At 42.7% G+C, this 18,845-nt stretch overlaps 1 protein-coding gene across 1 annotated transcript in view; it reads left to right on the top strand.

The window, feature by feature from the left end:
• Positions 1-18,845, top strand: part of RAPGEF4 (Rap guanine nucleotide exchange factor 4) — a 235,901-nt gene that overhangs the window by 187,270 nt on the left and 29,786 nt on the right. Inside the window, exons 17-21 of the mRNA XM_080798411.1 lie at positions 12,751-12,901; positions 14,853-14,941; positions 15,677-15,707; positions 15,920-15,998; positions 17,168-17,314. Coding sequence (XP_080654537.1) covers positions 12,751-12,901; positions 14,853-14,941; positions 15,677-15,707; positions 15,920-15,998; positions 17,168-17,314 — 497 coding nt within the window. The remainder of the gene's footprint in view (positions 1-12,750; positions 12,902-14,852; positions 14,942-15,676; positions 15,708-15,919; positions 15,999-17,167; positions 17,315-18,845) is intronic.

The following is an 18,845-nucleotide window of genomic DNA, read 5'->3' as shown; positions in this document are numbered from 1 at the left end:
TTTGAAGTCAACAGAATGTGTGAGGATGGGAGATTTGAGTTGAATGTGTTATTCAGAAGCAACTGCAAGAGTGAGATTTGGGTGTTTATTTGCCTGGAAACTATCTTTCCAAGTAATGACAGCTTAATGAGACTCACATACATTATATATTCTTTCTGGCTTATATTCAGTTTTTCTCAAGTAAAGTTAACACATTCAGGATCTCTCTGTGCTCTTTTTAACTCCACACATGGTAATCGTTATTAGAACTTTGAGACTTGTTAGAAGGAAAAATAAAAACCACCACTGAATTCAGACTTATTTTTTTCCAACAGTTAGCATATCGATAAGGTTAAAGCCAACAAAATGCAAAGAAGAGTGAGGGAATATAGCGGGCCACATCATGCCATCTTTACAAGTAGAAGCCCCAAGTCTTTGTTTTTCCAAATTCTGCTTTCTTCATTTATTAGCTTATTCTGCTTTAGAGCTGATTGAGGGCATTCATGTCACTGATCTCTGTTTTTAAAATAGAAGCTCCTAGAGGGAAAGTCCATGCTATGTCCAGGTCGGGAGGTGTAGGGAAAATGGTAGTAGGTAGAGGAGAGGAAGTCAGGAAGGTGAACAGTGGAATCAAGGGAGGCCTATGATATCTGATCCTGATTCTTTTCTCAGTAGACGGAGGGAATCCAGGATGGCTGGGTGTCATCTAAAGTACCTAGTGCCCTTATCGCTTCTCGGCCTTTTGGCTAAGATCAAGTGTAAAGTACCTAGTGCCCTCAGATCACCTCCTTCATACTTGGCCCTTCGAGAAGTTAGATTCTCTTCATTGCTGTATTTTGAACCAACTCTCTGTGTGTCAGGCATCTTGCTAACAGCATTGACCCATATTTATCCTTCCAGGTGTCTACTGGGTTAATATTAGCTTTGTCTTACAAACGAGGATTCTGGAACTCGGAAACAGTGGGGTGACATACCCAAAGCAAGTGGCAGCGTCAGGATTCATCCAGGTCATAGGATTCTGAGCCTGGAGTGTGTCACTTTTTTTCTCCACATATTATGTCTTTAAGAGTTTATCCTTTAGAGTTTAAGAACATTTCTTGACAACGCATTGCAGGATACATGTTTATCTGTGTTTCAATTGACCAAAGCAAAGTAGGCCTAACTTATTGAAACCAAATATATGAAACGTTCAGTAGAACTTTTCTCAGTCATAGAAATATTCTGTATCTGCTAGACCAGGATCCATTAGCCTTGAAATTTGCTTCTGTGACTGAGGAACTGAATCTGTAATTTTACTTAATTTTTGTTAATTTAAATTTAAATAGCCATGTGTGCCTTGTGGCTACCATATTGGACAACATGTCTAGTCCTTAGATGGGAACGAGAGCCTCCAACAAAAATTGCTGTTCTGTGATGCCGAGGGAGGGTATCCCGGGGATGCCAGGGGCTTACCCTGCTGCAGGCTGGCCAACAGAAAGGGCTCGGTCCCTGAAGATCACGGCAGTGCTTCTATATTATGGTGAGCACTCAATTTTTAGTTCCCCTTTCTCTGTAGGAACATGTTATGTGGGCTTCTTATATAGGCTGTGTTTGTTTGGTCATTAGTAACATAAACCAACTGTGACTGTCTTAAAGAATATAGGAATTTCTCAGAGGGATTTGGGGTCACTCAGAGAATTGAAGGAATCCTAGAAGAGCCCAGGCTTTCAAAAGGGGCCTTGGGGGCAAGAAGTAAAGACCTGCTTTGGGGCCAAATCTGCTCCAAGCATCCTGGGCTGATTCCCACATCCCTAGGAAGGAGGGTTGAGTTGGCCTAGTTTGGGTGCCTGCTGACATCTTGGTCAAAGGAAGGCAAGACACTTTCCCAACAGTCCCCCAGAGCTTGTCTGTGAAGAAAAAGAGAGGAAGTGGAGAAATAGGTGACAAGCAGACCAAACAACTAGTACCCATAAACTGCTAACACCTCATGCACCAGCCACATGGAGAAATCAGGTAAAGCTGAGCCGGTGGGTTGACCCCCATATTATTAACATGAGAGAAGGGAGAGTGAAATACTTAACCTCTTTCCATTAAAGCACTTGCATTAAAGTGAGTTGCTTTGGCTGAGTCTTTTCAAAGTACTTAATATCTGTGACTGTGCCTAGCAGCCCTATGAAGAAGTCAGTACTGTCACTGCTCTTTTTCCAAATCAATAAACGAGGATAATGAAAAATTATGATTTGTTCAGAGAAAGGTAATTACTAGTACAGAAAAGACTTGAGCCCTGAGCCACTGACACCTATTTCTGTCCTTAATCCACATTGTATGTCACCTCCAATTTTGCTTTTAGCGTGAAGGAAGATGGTAGAACTCTCTTTAACATTAATATCTCGGGCCTTTTATACGCTAAAATCTCTATTCATTAGATATGCTTGGAACACGATTTCACCTGATGAATACAAGTGCTTTCTAATGAGTTTTTAAAATTATATTTGTTCAATTTCTGTACTTTTCATCTTCGGTTTCTTGAATCTTTTTAAGATTTGCACTTAAAATTCAGTAGAGTTTTCCACTCGTCTTTAAAAAAGAAAATAAAACCACCTATAACCCTGTCAGGTATTACCGTTGTTAACATTTTGGTATGTATCCTTCTAGTCTTTTTTCTTCACAGATAGATATATATTTTTATTTTTATTTTTTAAAAAATTTTTAATATTTTTAAGTATAACAAGAGAATCATACTGTAAGTAATTCTGTGCTTTGTCATTAAAAAAATTTTATGAATAACTTTCTCTGCCATTAAATACTTGTCTACAATTTTTTTTCAAAGTATATATATCTTATAAAAGTGAGATCATGTTGTATATGCTTTTTTTATAATATTTTCTTCCTCACTTAATACCATGCTGTGGATATCTTTTCAGACATATATGTGTATGTTTATATACAAAAATGAAACTACATTTTTTTTAAGATTTTATTTTATTTACTTGACACAGAGAGAGAGAGAGATCACAAGTAGGCAGAGAGGCAGGCAGAGAGAAAGAAGGGGAAGCAGCCTCCCTACTGAGCAGAGAGCCTGATATGGGGCTGGATCCCAGGACACTAAGATCATGACCTGAGCCGAAGGCAGAGTCTTAACCCACTGAGCCACCCAGGTGCCCCTACATCTTTTTTTTTTCCAATCAGTTTCATAAACTCTTATTAAACACAATGTGTCATATAGTGCTGGACAACAGGGTGACACAGATGCATGAGAAAAACATGCTATCATTTTCATTAACTCACAATATTATCTGGTAGATATGTCATAATTTATTTTCTTAGCCTCTTCCTATTTGATATTTACATTTTATTTTCAAAATTTTTTTCCTATAATAAACACAATGGGATGAATCAACATCCTTCCAGCTCAATCCTTGCCCACATGTAAGATCATTTCATAATGTTTTAATGCTTTTGATGTTTACTACAGCATTGCTCCCCTGTTGTCTTAATTATGTGTTTTATGATTAAACTCTAGCCTATTTTTATTTGTACAAATGCATGCAGGCCTTTAGTTCAGCAAGTGATCACAACTAAGTTAATATTATTTTGAATTGTAATAACTATGTCCTTGATTTGGAGCATTTTTCGTATCATTTACTTTATCTTTCCAGCACCCAGCCCCCACATGTGAGTCATAAAAAGGACTAGTGTGATATTTATTTCATTTTACATGTGGGAGAAATCAAGACACACGGAGCCAAGAGAGCACCTAAGATCACACACATCCTGGCAAATGTTTAGAGAAACTCCAAGTAGCCCTAAATAATTCCAACTGCAGGGGACATTGTCCTTGTCATCAGTGCCATCTCAGTGGGTCAGTCTAGCTACTCTGTAACAGGCTGCCCTTGGCCATGGTTTGTTCTCGTATTGCAGGCCCAAAGTAGACTGAGATTCAAAGAGAGACTTCCTGGGGCTTCTCAAACTTTAGGAAAGAGAACAGGAAGTCTATAGCCCCAGTTGCCAGTAACAGCCTTCCTACAATGACTAGGGGAATAAGTCATATGTCAAAGCTGAAATGCATGGAGAGTCAGGAAAACAAAAATGGTTCTATGATGGCATCACTGCACTTGTCCAACCCTTCAGCTTACCCTGCTGAAGATTCCTTGTTATGTCAACAAATACAGGTCTTTGTGACTCGGGACAGATTGTCATTACACCTGAAAGCATCTTGAGTGATCATGGCTTATATTTAAATTCATAAAAATGTAAATACAGCAATAATTTTGGCCAAATATTTTTTCCTAGTGTCTTAATTTCTTTTGGCTTAGTATACACAAATTCTCTGCTTTTGGCATGGAAAATTTTTATTTCATTTCTTGAAGCAAAGAGGAAAAAAGAGAATACAGATTTGCCATGAAGTTTTAGCTAAAACTACTTCTCTATATATTGTATCCCTTATACAGAGACGTAGCAAACACAGTATCTTCCTTTACCGAAAAGGCAGGGCCTCCATCATTTATTTCGCTATCAAATTGAGCTGGGACATTCTCTTTAGAAGTTGACTGGCGTTCCCTAGGTGGAACTTTTTTTCAAAATTTGCTTTTCTTATAAGAACAGCATCATGTTCTTATTCTCTAGATTAAGCCAAGTTTTTAGGAATATTATTTAGATGTCTAAGGAAAATTGTCAGCTTAAATTTTGTTGAAGCCAGATTTTACCATTGTAGTCCCCTAATTTGTTTCTGTAAGCGTTTAATCCGTATGCTACTATCAGTGCAATTTACTTCTGCAGATATGCAACTTAAGACTTCATTTCCAAAAAGGAAGACTTGCTTTAATGATGATATGATGTGTCTTCTTTCTCAGAAAATGACCGTGTTATCAGATATTCTACAAAGTATTTTATACACATTTCTCAGCCTCATATCAACACCATGGGATGTGTACTCTTTTACATGAGGGGATGAGACTGAGGAGGTATGTCATTTTACCCAAGTTCCATTGCTGGCAAGTGTTAGAATAGTAGTGGGTTGAACCCAGCAATGGGTTGTTAGTCCACATCCTACTTCTCTGGTGGGAATACTAGCCCCTGAGTTAAGACTAAAAAGAATAGCCAAGAACTAGAGGCTTCTAAAATGCAAAGAATTCTGAAAATCAATGAGAAAAAAAAAAAAAGTTCCGAGCAAGAAAATGGGAGGCACATAAAGAAAAATGACAACACAGAGAGTGGTCCTGGGAATTTCAAGTTCATAGGCTCACATAGACACAGGAGCAGCTGATGTGATGGGAATAGCATTACAGTTAAACCCAGAGAGGCCAGGTCTCATGGAAAGTTCCCAAACCACCCATTTAAAAGATTTCACTTTATTTCCAGGGGATGGATCAATAATAATGACGGTGACTAACACTTGCTGAGCATTTAATATGTCTGTGATACTGTTCTACGTGGTATACCAGTATGTCTCAGATCATCTGTAACAGCAATCCTCTGACATTTACTGATGAAGAGACTGAGGTTCTAAATGGCCAATTAACTGACCGAGGGTCTCATGTTTGTAAGTAGGGAAGCGGGGAGATGGACCCAGGTGGTCTGATTCGAGAACTTGCCTTCCAAGCACACGTTGCATGAAGGAAGGGATCGATTCAGAGCCCAGAACATTGGGATGCTCCACGAAGGCAAGCAGGGTAGTAAAAAGACCCCATAACACAGTGGGAAAAGCACAAGGTCTGAAGTCAGAAGACCTGTGTTTAAGACCTGCGTCTTACAAGCTGTAGTACTCGGCAATTATCCTTGACCTTTCTGAACCCTGTCTGTATAATAGGGGTAATTATACCTGTCTTGCCCAGTTCATCAGGTGGATTTGAGGATCAAATGAGGCTCTGTGTGTGAAAGTACATTATAAACCTTCAAGCCCCTTATAAATAGTGCCCCATATAAATGCATTATTGTACCACCATGAAAGGAATCTAGCATCATGTAAAGAATATACCAACGCTTTGTCTAGTCAGTGGGCAGATGACCCCCAAAGTTTGTTTTCAGCTGCAAGCAGCGATCTTGTATGCAAAGCAGGGCTTAAAAAACAACAACATTGAAGGGTATCAGTTTGAATGTTGATAAGTGTTTTATAAATAGCTGCATAATTAGCATGTACTTACTGCAAAAAGTATACATAATATTTTATTCCCTGTTGTAGGCTGTAATGAATCTGCCGCCTCTCCGTCCTAGGAGGTTTTCACTTACTTTCCCCATGATAATTTTAATACGTGGAACCATTATTAGCTGAATTAAGAATAAGTAAATGAGCAGTAAAAAAAAAATACAGAAAAATTACAGGTGCCTGTGGTGAGTAAGATAATAACTAGGTAAAAATATATGAAATAATTACAGTGTTTGAACGGCACAGCCGGCATGAGGAAAATGACTCAATGGAATATTAAGCCCGCTGTTGGCAGGGTAGAAAGACTGTAGCCTACACGGCGGCCTTCACCTCTTCAGATCCTCGGCCCTGATCCACACTGAAAACAGATTCAGTTTGTCCTCAGTCACATTTGAGTGATGCCGGAGGAACTGGTCCAATTCGACAAAGAATTTAGTCATTCTGAGAGGCTGTGTTCCTATAGATTAAATACCCAGTAACTAAAAGATTCTGTTTCAAAGATGCACCTGAGGGGCGCCTGGGTGGCTCAGTGGGTTAAAGCCGCTGCCTTCGGCTCAGGTCATGATCCCAGCGTCCTGGGATCGAGCCCCGCATCGGGCTCTCTGCTCAGCAGGGAGCCTGCTTCCTCCCTTCTCTCTCTGCTTGCCTCTCTGCCTACTTGTGATCTGTCTGTCAAATAAATAAAAATTAAAAAAAAAAAATATTAACTCATTTACAAAGATGCACCTGATATCTGGTACTTGTGTGGACCTAGTTCCTGATGACATTGAATATGAACGTCCTTAGAATGTATCTATGATCTGTATTTGACATCTTTTTTTTTTTTAAGATTTTATTTGTTTATTTGAGAGACAGAGATCACAAGTAGGCAGAGAGGCAGGCAGAGACAGAGAGGAGGAAACACTGAGCAGAGAGCCCGATGCGGAGCTTGATCCCAGGACCCTGGGATCATGACCTGAGCCTAAGGCAGAGGCTTTAACCCACTGAGCCACCCAGGCACCCCTGTATTTGACATCTTGACAAAACAGAATTTCAGATAATTTAGATAAAGATTTTAAGGAGCCGTGATGTTTGTCTGTTTTCGAAAACTGTGTTATATATAGCACTCCAAACAGTGTAATTGAATTAAGGTAACCAGTCAATCAACAAACATTTGAAGCTTTTTATGATTCCCATTTCTGCTGTTAAGGATTCTGATTTAATGCTCCCAGATGGTGAAAAATCTTATTACCATAACAAGAGAAATCTCGAGTTAGGATTTGAATCCTCACGAATGTTTGGTTAATAGTGGTGAGTCACTACTTTTTTTCCTTTTTATGTAAGTTCTATGCCTAACATGGGGCTTGAACTCATAATCCCGAGATCAAGAGTCACAATGTGCCACCTCCTGAGCCAGCCAGTCACCCCCAAGCTACTTTCTAAATCAGCAGGTATGGAACAAGAACACTGGTTGGAACTATGGCAGAGAGGATCTAGTTCAGACATTAGGAATCCTATGCCTTCCTGACTATCAGATAGTCAGGGAGCTGCAGCAATTAATTCTTCATTTCCTGTATGTGCTTTGTCTTCTTTATGGATTTTTTGGGGACCAGTTTCCGCATCTCAGACTGATTCCCCATTATCCAATAAACTTCAAATCCCCTAATTCTGCTGCATTATACATGTTAGTGTAAAGAAATATTAATATCAGACAAAATGTGCCAACAGAGACAGGTAAACAATGTGCTGGGGAGACATAAGAGAGCTCTAATCCCAAGAATTCTATTGGTAGATTTGGAAAAATCACTTAAACTCATTCTACCTCAGTTTCCTTACCCTCTGAAATGGTGGAGTTGGAGATACAATCGAAGAGCTTTTGCAACTCACAGATTCTGTGATTCTGTGAATCATCTGAAATCCACTCAGTGTGTCAGTGATGACTTTGGCCAACATTGACTATTAAGGCCTTTTCTTAATTGTATTTAAGATAAAAATGTAAGTAATTTTAGATTCTCTTACAGACTTTTTTTTTTTCATTTTATTTTATTTTATATCTTTTCAATGTTCCAAAATTCATTGTTTATGCACCAGTGCTCCATGCAATATATGTCCTTCATAATACCCACCACCAGGCTCACCCAACCCCCCACCTCCCTCCCCTCCAAAGCCCTCAGTTTGTTTCTCGGAGTCCACAGTCTCTCATGGCTCATCTCCCCCTCCAGTTTCCCCCAATTCACTTTTCCTTTCCTTCTCCTAATGTCCTCCATGTTATTCCTTATGCTCCACAAGTAAGTGAAACCATATGATAATTGACTCTCTCTGCTTGACTTATTTCACTCAGCATAATCTTTTCCAGTCCCATTCATGTTGATACAAAAGTGGGGTATTCATCCTTTCTGGTGGAGGCATAATACTCCATAGTATATATGGACCATACCTTTTTTATCCATTTGTCCATTGAAGGGCATCTTGGTTCTTTCCACAATTTGGCAACTGTGGCCATTGCTGCTATGAACATTGGAGTGCATATGGCCCTTCTTTTCACTTCATCTGTATCTTTGGGGTAAATACCCAGTAGTGCAATTACAGGGTCACAGGGTAGCTCTATTTTAAATTTCTTAAGGAATCTCCACACTGTTTTCCAAAGTGGCTGCACCAGCTTGCATTCCCACCAACAATGTAGAGGGTTCCTCTTTCTCCACATTCTCTCCAACACTTGTTTCCTGTTTTGTTTCTTACAGACTTCTATCTAACACTTTATCTCTCTGTGTCTTTTTCACCATGAATTCAAGCAGCCATATTGCTTCTTACCTGAACCCAACTGTCATGGTATCAGGAGTCATGGCCATGCTTAATACATGTATGTCCTTATCATTTGATAAAATATGGGATTGTGATGTAATTTATTTTCTCTGCTAACTACAATCAACATAGACACTAACCAAGTATATATTTCATATAGTGTGGTTAAAAGTATCTTATGTGGGGGGAAAAAGTATCTTATGTATGTGGTTTCCATTGATCATCCTTCCTAAATGTTTGCTTGTCCTGGGGAAGAGCCAGATTTGTATTCCCATGAGACTTTCTCCATCAAGTGGTTAATGGGTTGTTCTGGTTTTAGCCAAAGAAGGTAATGGTTTCTATGACCTTCCTGATGTGTTTGAATTTATGAACAAACTATATTTGAAATGTTACTCTTTTTAGGTTTAATTGTTTTACATCATATTGAGACAAGGGACCTGGTAGGATGTTATTTCCCACCCCTAGCCCCCCAGCTGCTGTCTGAAGGGAATATAGTTTTTTTTCCCGTCTCCATCTTTTTTGTAAATGTTAAATGAAATCTAAAAATAAATCACATAAATCTTCTAAAAGCTGGGGAAAGTGTTATGGGAATCAATAGAAGCCCCAACGCATCCTCTATAACCATTTCAGGTATCATCAATTACATAAAGTCTTCTCTGTGTCCCTTGAGAATCTGATTCAACAGACTGTTCTGGAATGGAACAATCTGTTGCCTGTGGAGGGGCAGAATGCTTGAGCATATGCCTGGATTCAGCTTATAAAAGTACTATCACTACCACCTCCAGTAACATCTGTAAGGGGAAAGAGAGACTTATGAAACAACTCAGTGCTTCCTTTTATTTTTCCAGAGGCAAAAACACTTAACTTTCTTGAGAAAAGAAAGCAAGCCTTATTCTAGTCCCTCTGGATTTGGTCATTGCTGGATCTCAGGAGCCTGGGGAGCTATTCATTAAGAGCAGAGGACACTCAACTCTGGTTTAGGTATTCATCAGCTCTGGGAAACTTAGAACTTAGGCAAAGGGAAAAAAAAAAGAAAGAAAGAAAGAAAGAAAGGAAGGAAGGAAGGAAGGAAGGAAGGAAGGAAGGAAGGAAGGAAGAAAGAGAAAGAAAAGAAAGAAGGAAAGAAATCTCTTTCTCATTAGGATTTTTGCTTCCCAGATGCAGCCATTCTCAATAATTTCATGAACCCAAGCGCTAACGTCCAGTCACTGTTGGGGAATGGGGGTGATGAAAATGGAAAGGGCCCTGTCTGGATTTATCAGCCCTCCATTTATTTTTTTTTTTAAGATTTTATTTATTTATTTGACAGACAGAAATCACAAGTAGGCAGAGAGGCAGGCAGAGAGAGAGGGGGAAGCAGGCTCCCTGCGGAGCAGAAAGCCTGATGTGGGGCTCGATCCCAGGACCCTGGGATCATGACCTGAGCTGAAGGCAGAGGCTTTAACCCACTGAGCCACCCAGGCGCCCCAGCCCTCCGTTTATTTGCTGAACAACCTTGGGCAGATCCCTTCTCTCGGTTTCATCTGTAAGTATTTAGAGAGAGCGTTATATGATCATGTCAGCACATGGAGCATATTCATTATAAACTATAAAGCTCCACGCACGTTTAGAGTGTTACCATGTTAGTCCTTCCAATCATGTGTTCTTTCATTGTAGAAAAAAGACAGGTTCCCCTGGAGGAAAGAAGTCAAGACAAAGTCCTGACCCACAGAGATAACGTAAATTTAGTGTCCTGTCCTAAGGCCTTATACATTAGCTACACGTGTACTGCTGGTAACACTGTACCCAAGTCACAAGTGTTTTCATTGCTTCCTGAGTCCAAGTCAGGATAACCTGGAGGGGCAGCTGGGTGGCTCAGTTGGTTAAGCCTCTGACTCTTGGTTTTGGCTCAGGTCACAATCTCAGGATCTTGAGATGAAGTCCCATATCAGGCTCTGTGCTCAGCACGGAGTCTGCTTAAGGTTCTTTCCCCTCCCTCTCCCACCTCCTCTGCTGCTCCCCCTGCTTGCTCTCTCTCTCTCTAAAAATAAATAAGTAAAATCTTAAAAAAAAAAAAAAGTTAACCTGGAAAGTTAGCATTATATCTGCTTGATAGCAAATTTGATAGTTCAAACCACCTCAGCGTCGTGCAAGTAAGAAAGACTCAATCTCTCTCTCTCCCTCTCTCTGACTGACTCTTAGGTGAACCTGCACACATTTTTCATTCAGTCAAGAGTAACTCACTTGGTGCCCACTACATGCTGGACTGTGTTGCTAGCCCTCCCCCTGCAAAATAGTGATAAAATGTTGTGCCCACACTGCAGTTCTTTGGAAAGAAAAACTGAGTTATGTGTGCTAGAAGCAAGAGGCCTAAGGGTTAATCAGAAAAGAAATAATTTTCACATAAAGTGATCTTTCTTCCCTTTTTTTTTATGGTAAGCTCAGAGAGAATTGTAGTAATACGGGTTGAGCAATTTTCTTTTTTATGAATCCCGTGCTCAATTTATGAAAGCCATTTTGCAACCCATTTACATGCAGTAAACCTTTGCTTTAAGGTTCTGTCATTTACCTTGATCATGATTATTTATAGTCCCTTTAGAAAAGGCCCTTTACGGGTTTAGCTCTCAAGTACAGCACTGCCACTAGGCAGTTCTCTACTGAGCCTTTGAGGTCACGGTCATAAGCTAAGGCACAGCCAGTCTTGCAGCCAGCTATGAGGACAGGGAGGGCTGTTGTGTAATGAGAACTAGTTGGAATTAGGAGTCTTGGTCAAAACCAACTCCATACTCTCATCGTGTGATCCTGGCCATTTGTGCACCTTTACCATCGGTTTGCTCACTGGTAGGAAGGGAAGAATGCTTTTATCACAAGACTCTAAAGTAGAATTTAACTAAGGTATGCTACTGCAAGATACAGGGTTAGTTATAAAGAGGAAAGTGTTCATGAACTAATTGTCATCAGTATGATCTACTATAAATCAGTGAAAAACAAAAGGTGTGCCTCCTCTAAAATCTTTCTTGATCACATACTCTATTCTCTCTAATGTGATACACACACAAATGTAAACGGAGAGCAGAAGCCTTTACCTGATACGTCGGAAGACACTCAATTAAGTATTTATTGTCTTGATGGATAAATATAATTGCCAGCTGGAAGTCAGTGTGCTGGGCATGGTACAGAATACAAGGCAAGTAATTTATCATCCCTAGGCCTCCAGGAGCTTATCGTTTTGTTAAGATGTCTATCCATAAGTGCACAAAAAGCCAGTATGAGACAGAAGAAGGAGTTACAGTGTGTCGAAGTCCCTCCCCATATGCATACAGCAGGAAACTTTGCTCTTCTGAACACTAGGCGAGCCAGGCTTCCTCCAGCCCCATGCCCTCTTGCTGTCAGTCCAGCAGAACGTAGATGCCCGCCCGGAAGGGTTTCGCTGAAATGCATACAATGAAGTGGTTCTCTGGAAAGAGGTGCAGAATCGTGGGAACCAAAAAGGGTGTGCAAGGCCCCATGACACAAGCAACAGCAGGAAGCACTGCGTCCCCTGGAAGTGAAGGGCCAGGCGGAGGGCAGGCAGGGGGGTGTGCTGGGAGCTGGAGCGAGGTGCAGTGGGAACCCTTGTCAACACACAAGGCCAAGTGGGGCTGTGTGAGTCGGACTCCTGGGACCACCGCCCCGTCAGGGTCAGCAGACACAAACAGGGCTCCCTAGGCACTGGATCCAGAATCTTTCTGTGGGTGGCACTTTTCTTGAGGGCCTGAGGAGAGAATCCTATCAGTCCAAGAGGCTGGTTTTCTGAACCTGGGATGGATCGTTCTCGGCTTTTGCAAGCCGCTCAGTGACGTGAGTGTGAATGTCTCGACCAAGTGTCTTCCTTGACACCGTGGCACTTACCACGCGCAGCCCTCACAAGGTACGGAGCAGGAGAAAATGGATTACACCCTCAACAATAAGAGGCGTGTCATCCGCCTGGTGCTGCAGTGGGCCGCCGTGTATGGAGATGTCCTACAAGAGGATGACGTGGCCGTGGCTTTCCTCGAGGTACGTGGAGGCCTCCCTTCCAAGAATACATCTTTGTCCCACTGTAGCAGTACTCGCCAGAAGCACAGGGCTTCCCGGAGAGACTGGGAATGCAAATTCTGGTCTCTGTTAACATGTTCATCAGAAAGGTATTATGAGGGGCACCTGGGTGGCTCAGTGGGTTGGGCCTCTGCCTTCAGCTCAGGTTATGATCTCAGGGTCCTGGGATCGAGCCCCGCATCGGGCTCTCTGCTCAGCGGGGAGCCTGTTTCCTCCTCTCTGCCTCCCTCTCTGCCTACTTGTGATCTCTCTCTGTCAAATAAATAAATAAAATCTTAAAAAAAAAGAAAGAAAGAAAGGTACTATGAGAAGAGTACAGAGCAGCGTCAGCCGCTGTCCTGCCCTTTTAGTCCAATAACTGGCAGCCTTGTCATGTATTTTCACTTGCTCCCTTTTTCTTTGCATTTTTTTTCCTGTGATCCTAATCACAGGGTACCCATCATGTTGTAGGCCGCTTTTTCCACTTTATATAAGGATTTTTTTCGATGTCCATGCAGTCTTTCTAGTAAAAATTCTTAATGACCTTTGAGTAGCTCTGCCACAGATATGCTTGTTTTTCATCATATTGAATATTTACATCATTTCTGGTTTCTACATTCCTCACGTAATAGTATAGGGAACGTTTTCGTGTAAGTAGGTCTGTCTTTGGTCACATTCCAAGAAGTGGGATTGTTAGATCCAACGGTACCTATTTTTGAGTGGAGTGAAACCGATAATTTTATTGAGGACTTTCTAGGACCACGAAGTAGTTCCAGAGGAACGTGATTTATGTCATAAACACTATTTTAAGCTGAACTTCCCTTTTCCTTCCCATGGCTCCAGCCCCACATTGCAGCATGGGCCCTGGCATTGAGCGCTGAATGACTCGCTCTGTCCTCCAAAACTTAGATGAGGATCTTCAATGCAGGCAAAAGGCAATGTGGCTTCTATTTCTAACCTTATCAGTCTGTATGTTCAAGACTGAATTATCCAAAAGAAATGTGCCCCCTTTCCCCTCTTGAAGCATATAATTTGGCAGGCAGAGAGATGGGGAAGGGAGGAAAGGGGCCTGTGAGTGACCCTCAAGGCCGGAATGAAGTATTTTGAAAATATAAAGGAATAACAGTAGCTTGGGTCATACATTGACTCCTGGCCGCTACCAGTTGAAGAAAGGACTGTCTTGCAGAGGAAGCAGAGTGGAGTAAGTTGGCAACACCACAGCTGTCATATTCTGTTGTGGAGGCCACTGCTCCTGAGCAAAGTAAGTAGGCCCAGCTGCTGCTGTCTGGTGGTCAGGATCGGTCCCAGGGCGTCCATAAAGAGTCCTGAGTTGATCACACCCTCAGCATGACGTCAGTCCCGGTCCTGAAGACCATGCCTGCCTTTTACCACCAAAAACTAACCACACCTAGTGGGAAATAGTAAATAAACAACAAATGCTAAAATAGTTATTCAGAATAAATGTTAAAATTTCCCTGAAAAAACGCTGAGGTGAAAAAGTGTTCCAACAGTGTAAGCTCTGAAGTGGCCCATTCTAAAACATCTTGTGACATTGCCTTTCATATAAATACCCTAGAAACAGTTCATTTGCAATTTAAAAAAATTTTTTTGAGCTTTTGCACTGTGGTGAAATATATCAAACATAAAATTTGCCACGTTGACCATCCTCGAGGGTACAATTCAGTGGTATTAATTAATTCACAATGTTATGGCACCATCAAGACCATCTATTTCCAAAACCCTTTCTCACTTGCAGTTCTGAATTTAGACATATGGTAACATTTTCTTTTTCTTTTTTGGTCTCCAGTCCACGCAACCATGGTCTGGAGATGCTAGTCAAGCAGATGACATAGGGACATATCTCTGCTGCTCTTGACAGAATCGTGTACCTTGGCAATTCCCATTAAAAGTCTGTGACCTTTGCCAATTACAGGAGTTTTATGTGTCTGTGTCAGATGATGCCCGCATGATTGCCGCCCTCAAGGACCAACTGCCCGAGTTAGAGAAGATTGTCAAGCAAATGTAAGGAAGGGCCTGGCTTGGGGTGTGTTTTCATCAAGTAAGTGTCTGCCTCTCCGTCAAAACATCTTCCAAAATGTCCTTCGCCCCACCCCCCCGGAAGGTGAAAGCTGGTTTTTCAGCAGCCACACGGTGTTCCAGTTTGAGTGGACCGGGGCCTCAGGCTTGGGTGGTGGGAGAAGACCAGGTGAAGAGGGAAGATTCTGCTCCGCTCCTTCTGTGGCGGACGGCTGCCAGGAGAAAGCCTGGGACAAGGCAGAGGTCCTACTGTGGGGCGTCTCACTCAGTAAACTCGGGTTCCTTTGGTTTAAGGCAGTGAATCCAGTAATAAAATAGTGGCATTTAAAGAAAGATGAAGGTGAATTACTTATATGGAAAATGCACTTCCTGCCACCAAGGTTGTTGCTGGTGAACGTTTGCTTCCCCTCTGTGAAAACATGGAAGGTTTCACATGCTGTACTTCGAGCCTTCAGTAAATACCAGAGCGAATGTGTGCAACTAGAAAGATCTTAAAAGCTAGAAATCTTGGCTTTCAACATCAGTTCTGCCAGGGGTCTGCCTGGGATGCGAGCCCATCTCTTCGTGTGTCCTCTGTGCTTTGTCCGTTGGTCTCAGTGTGAGGATTGCTCAAGGATTGCTGTCATTTCGTTCTGTAATTTAAAAGTTCTATGCAAATGAAGCAATTCAAAATAATAGTACCAATGGTGTCAATTAATGTGCTTTCTCTGTTTCTCGCAGTTCAGAAGATGCAAAGGCTCCACAAAAGAAGGTAAGTGACCACGATTAGGACTCTCTAATTGTGCCCTGTTAGGTAGCAGTTCTCCGGAAGTATTACAGTGCAGTAACTGAAAGTGATGTGTTTGTAAATACAAAATATGTTTTCTCATGTCTTGACTCTGCTTCTTGACTGTGTCTCCTCTGAGCTGCAAACGTGCACCGGTCACTCTCCCCTTATGGCGCTTGCTGTGGTTATTTTTACAGCACAAAGTCCTTTTGCAACAGTTCAACACAGGCGATGAGAGAGCCCAAAAGCGCCAGCCTATCCGCGGCTCGGATGAAGGTGAGAATTCTTCTCTAACTCAGAGTTGTGTAGATGACTCAAAGTTCCTAAAATCTCTCCCCTGGGAACCCTCGGACTATCTTTTTGCACTCCAAATGGTTCGCCTGAAGGTGCCCTTTTGCATTTCAGTTATTAATCCTCTTGAACTCTGGGCCTGGAGTGGAGGTGCTTGTCCACACTTCCTGGATTCTGCCTCTCCCTCACTGCCGCTGTTCCCTGAAGGAAGGAAAGAGTATCTCGGGAAGTAGTGGTCAAGGCTGCCCGCCTCTGGCAGGCAGATGGCTGGCACTTTGCGATGCTGTGCAGGGCAGAGCTAGGGTCATCTGCAGAGCAGGACTCCAGCCCAGAGAGGGCAGTCTGGCCCCAAGCCCAGTATTGTTGGCAGCCACAAGGGAGGCGCACACGCCGACAATGACCATTTGGTTGCTTAAGCTTTGTCTCAGGAATCGCAACCAAAATAAAATGAATGATAATGACAAAATTCTCATTTTAAATCACAACCGAGTGATTTAAGATTTAAGTAACCTGTCATTCAGGAGCCCACAAATTACAGGAGCCGGAATTGCTTCCAGGGTTTATGTTCAGAGGTGAGCCTCGAGGTGCCATGTTTGGGTTTGCTGAGCTCGACATTGCCCGAGCTCTGTGGCCCAGCCAGCCCCAAAGTACGCAAACCCGTGAACAATTGTGTGGGAAAGTCAGTGTGTATTCATGCCCTGGGCGGAAGCGCTCCAGTTTGCAGAGCTGTTAGCATTAGTTCCCCACCCCTCACTCCTTTCCCCCTGCCCCCGCTGCCCCGCCAGGCAGCAGCAATCTAGCAATCTGCCAGCACTTCCTGGATTATGAAAAAGAAACTCTCAGGCAACCGCAGACCCAGCAGACAGGCCTGGATGTCCTTCCTTTGTTCCGTGTCTCTTCTCTGTGGCTTGTCCACAAGCATGTGCTATGGTTCTTGGAACTGGAGGTGGCAGCCACGTACATGTGTACCTATCCTTAGGCCAACGTAAAGGCCAGGAGTTTTGGAAGTGGGTGAGCTGACTGCAAATAGGTACAATCCTGAGAGTGATGAGATGGTGCAAATTTGGGAGGTTAGCCAGACATTCCCCCTTGCTGGTGGTTTTCCTAAGAACTCCCGGGACCGATTTACCGTATTGTTCCTGCCTTCCCAACAGTTCTGTTTAAAGTCTACTGCCTGGACCACACCTACACAACCATTCGGGTGCCAGTGGCCGCCTCGGTGAAGGAAGTCATCAGCGCAGTTGCCGACAAACTGGGCTCTGGGGAAGGCCTGATCATCGTCAAGATGAGCTCCGGAGGAGGTAACAGCCTCAATGATCACCTTGGGGTTCCACAGAATGGAATATCCCATCCAAACAGAAAGCCTGCCAGGGGTTAGTGTGGCCCTTCCTCGCAGGTCCCAAGGGACAAATTGATGCTATGTGTGTGCCCATAAATAACAAAATAATATGGTTAGAAGTGGGCTGGGTAAGTATCCAATATGCCCCCTTTTGGAGTTACCCACTGTAAAGCAGGAGGTAAAGCGATCGACGGCAGCTGGAGCTGAGGACTCTGGGGTGGGTGTCGGCTTGGAGTTCTTCCTATATAAACCCTAAACAAAAAGCTGAAGGTCTTAGAGTTCTGAGACATGGGGACCCTAAGAGGGCATCTGGCTTGACAGGCTCCAAGCCATAGGTTTCCAAAAGTCTGAAGTTAGAGGTGATCGTAGGCTGGTTCTTTCCAGCTGATGATGGTTTCCCTCCTTACCCCATAGAGAGGGCAGGAGGCCAACTCATCAAATAAAATGAGGACGATTTTCCCCCATGGGACCACTTAATTGCCGTGTGCATTCTTGCAATGTCATGTATTCATTCGCCATATATATTTACTGGCCAAGTTAGTGTGACTGGGATGGAAGAGATGTGTTGGGTGCAGCCATGTCCCCAAGCTGTTGCTAGGCAGGCATGGAGGTAGACAGTAAGTGGACAATTACAATCCATGCTGGCTGGAGGTTTGGAATGGTTGGCCTGTGTTGCATTGAGAGAAGAAACGGTAAAGCTAATTTATCTGGAACTGATTTAGTAGCCACTGGAGGATCCTTGCTTCGGGATCGGGTAAACCTTTTTTTTTTTTTGGCCACGTTTGAAGGCAAATGGTTCTCCTGATGCAGGATTTTTAAATGTATCATGGATTCCCAAGATTTCCCCTCCCAGTCACATGGGACCCAGGATGCCTGCCTTCACCAATCCCTATGGCACAGTCTTTCCACGGCTGTCCCGCATCCCTCCTTCCCCTCGTTGGGTTGTGACGCAAATGTCTTGTCTACCTGAGGCCACCCCCTCCCTTTCTTTGATTCCCTTTCTAAAATTGTATCCTCTCTCACTTATGTATACTTTCTAGCTTCCGCCCCTGCTGGTTTTTCTCCCCGTGGCAGCTCACTCTCTGATCTGTCTTGTTCACCGTCTGTGTCCCTCGCTGTGCTGCAAGCTCTTATGGGACCGGGATTTTTTCTTTTTTCCTGTGTTGTTCCCTTCTGTATCTTCAATTCCTGGAGCAGTGTCCAGCATGTAATAAATGCTAAATAAATATTTGTTGAATGAATTAATTTTCAAAATATAGGAGGCTTAATCTAGGCCATACCATTGCCCTCCAAATTCGGGAACCCATGAAAAAATACTAATGAATTTTACATCTAAAGTCATCTGGGATCTCAGAAACCCCCTAAGTTTTCTAGGGATCTTTCCGTCTCCAAAGCGCTGGGCATTATTGCCATCTGGAAACATAATTTGTTATATAAATAGTAAGTGCGGTTTTTGAAGATAATTACAGCTGTAGTGCTGAACTGGGTGAATT

The sequence above is a fragment of the Martes martes genome, assembly GCF_963455335.1.
Source record: "Martes martes genome assembly, chromosome: 3".
Lineage (NCBI taxonomy): Eukaryota > Metazoa > Chordata > Mammalia > Carnivora > Mustelidae > Martes > Martes martes.
The sequence above is the reverse complement of the archived record's forward strand: the minus strand, read 5'-3'. Positions and strand labels throughout refer to the sequence as shown.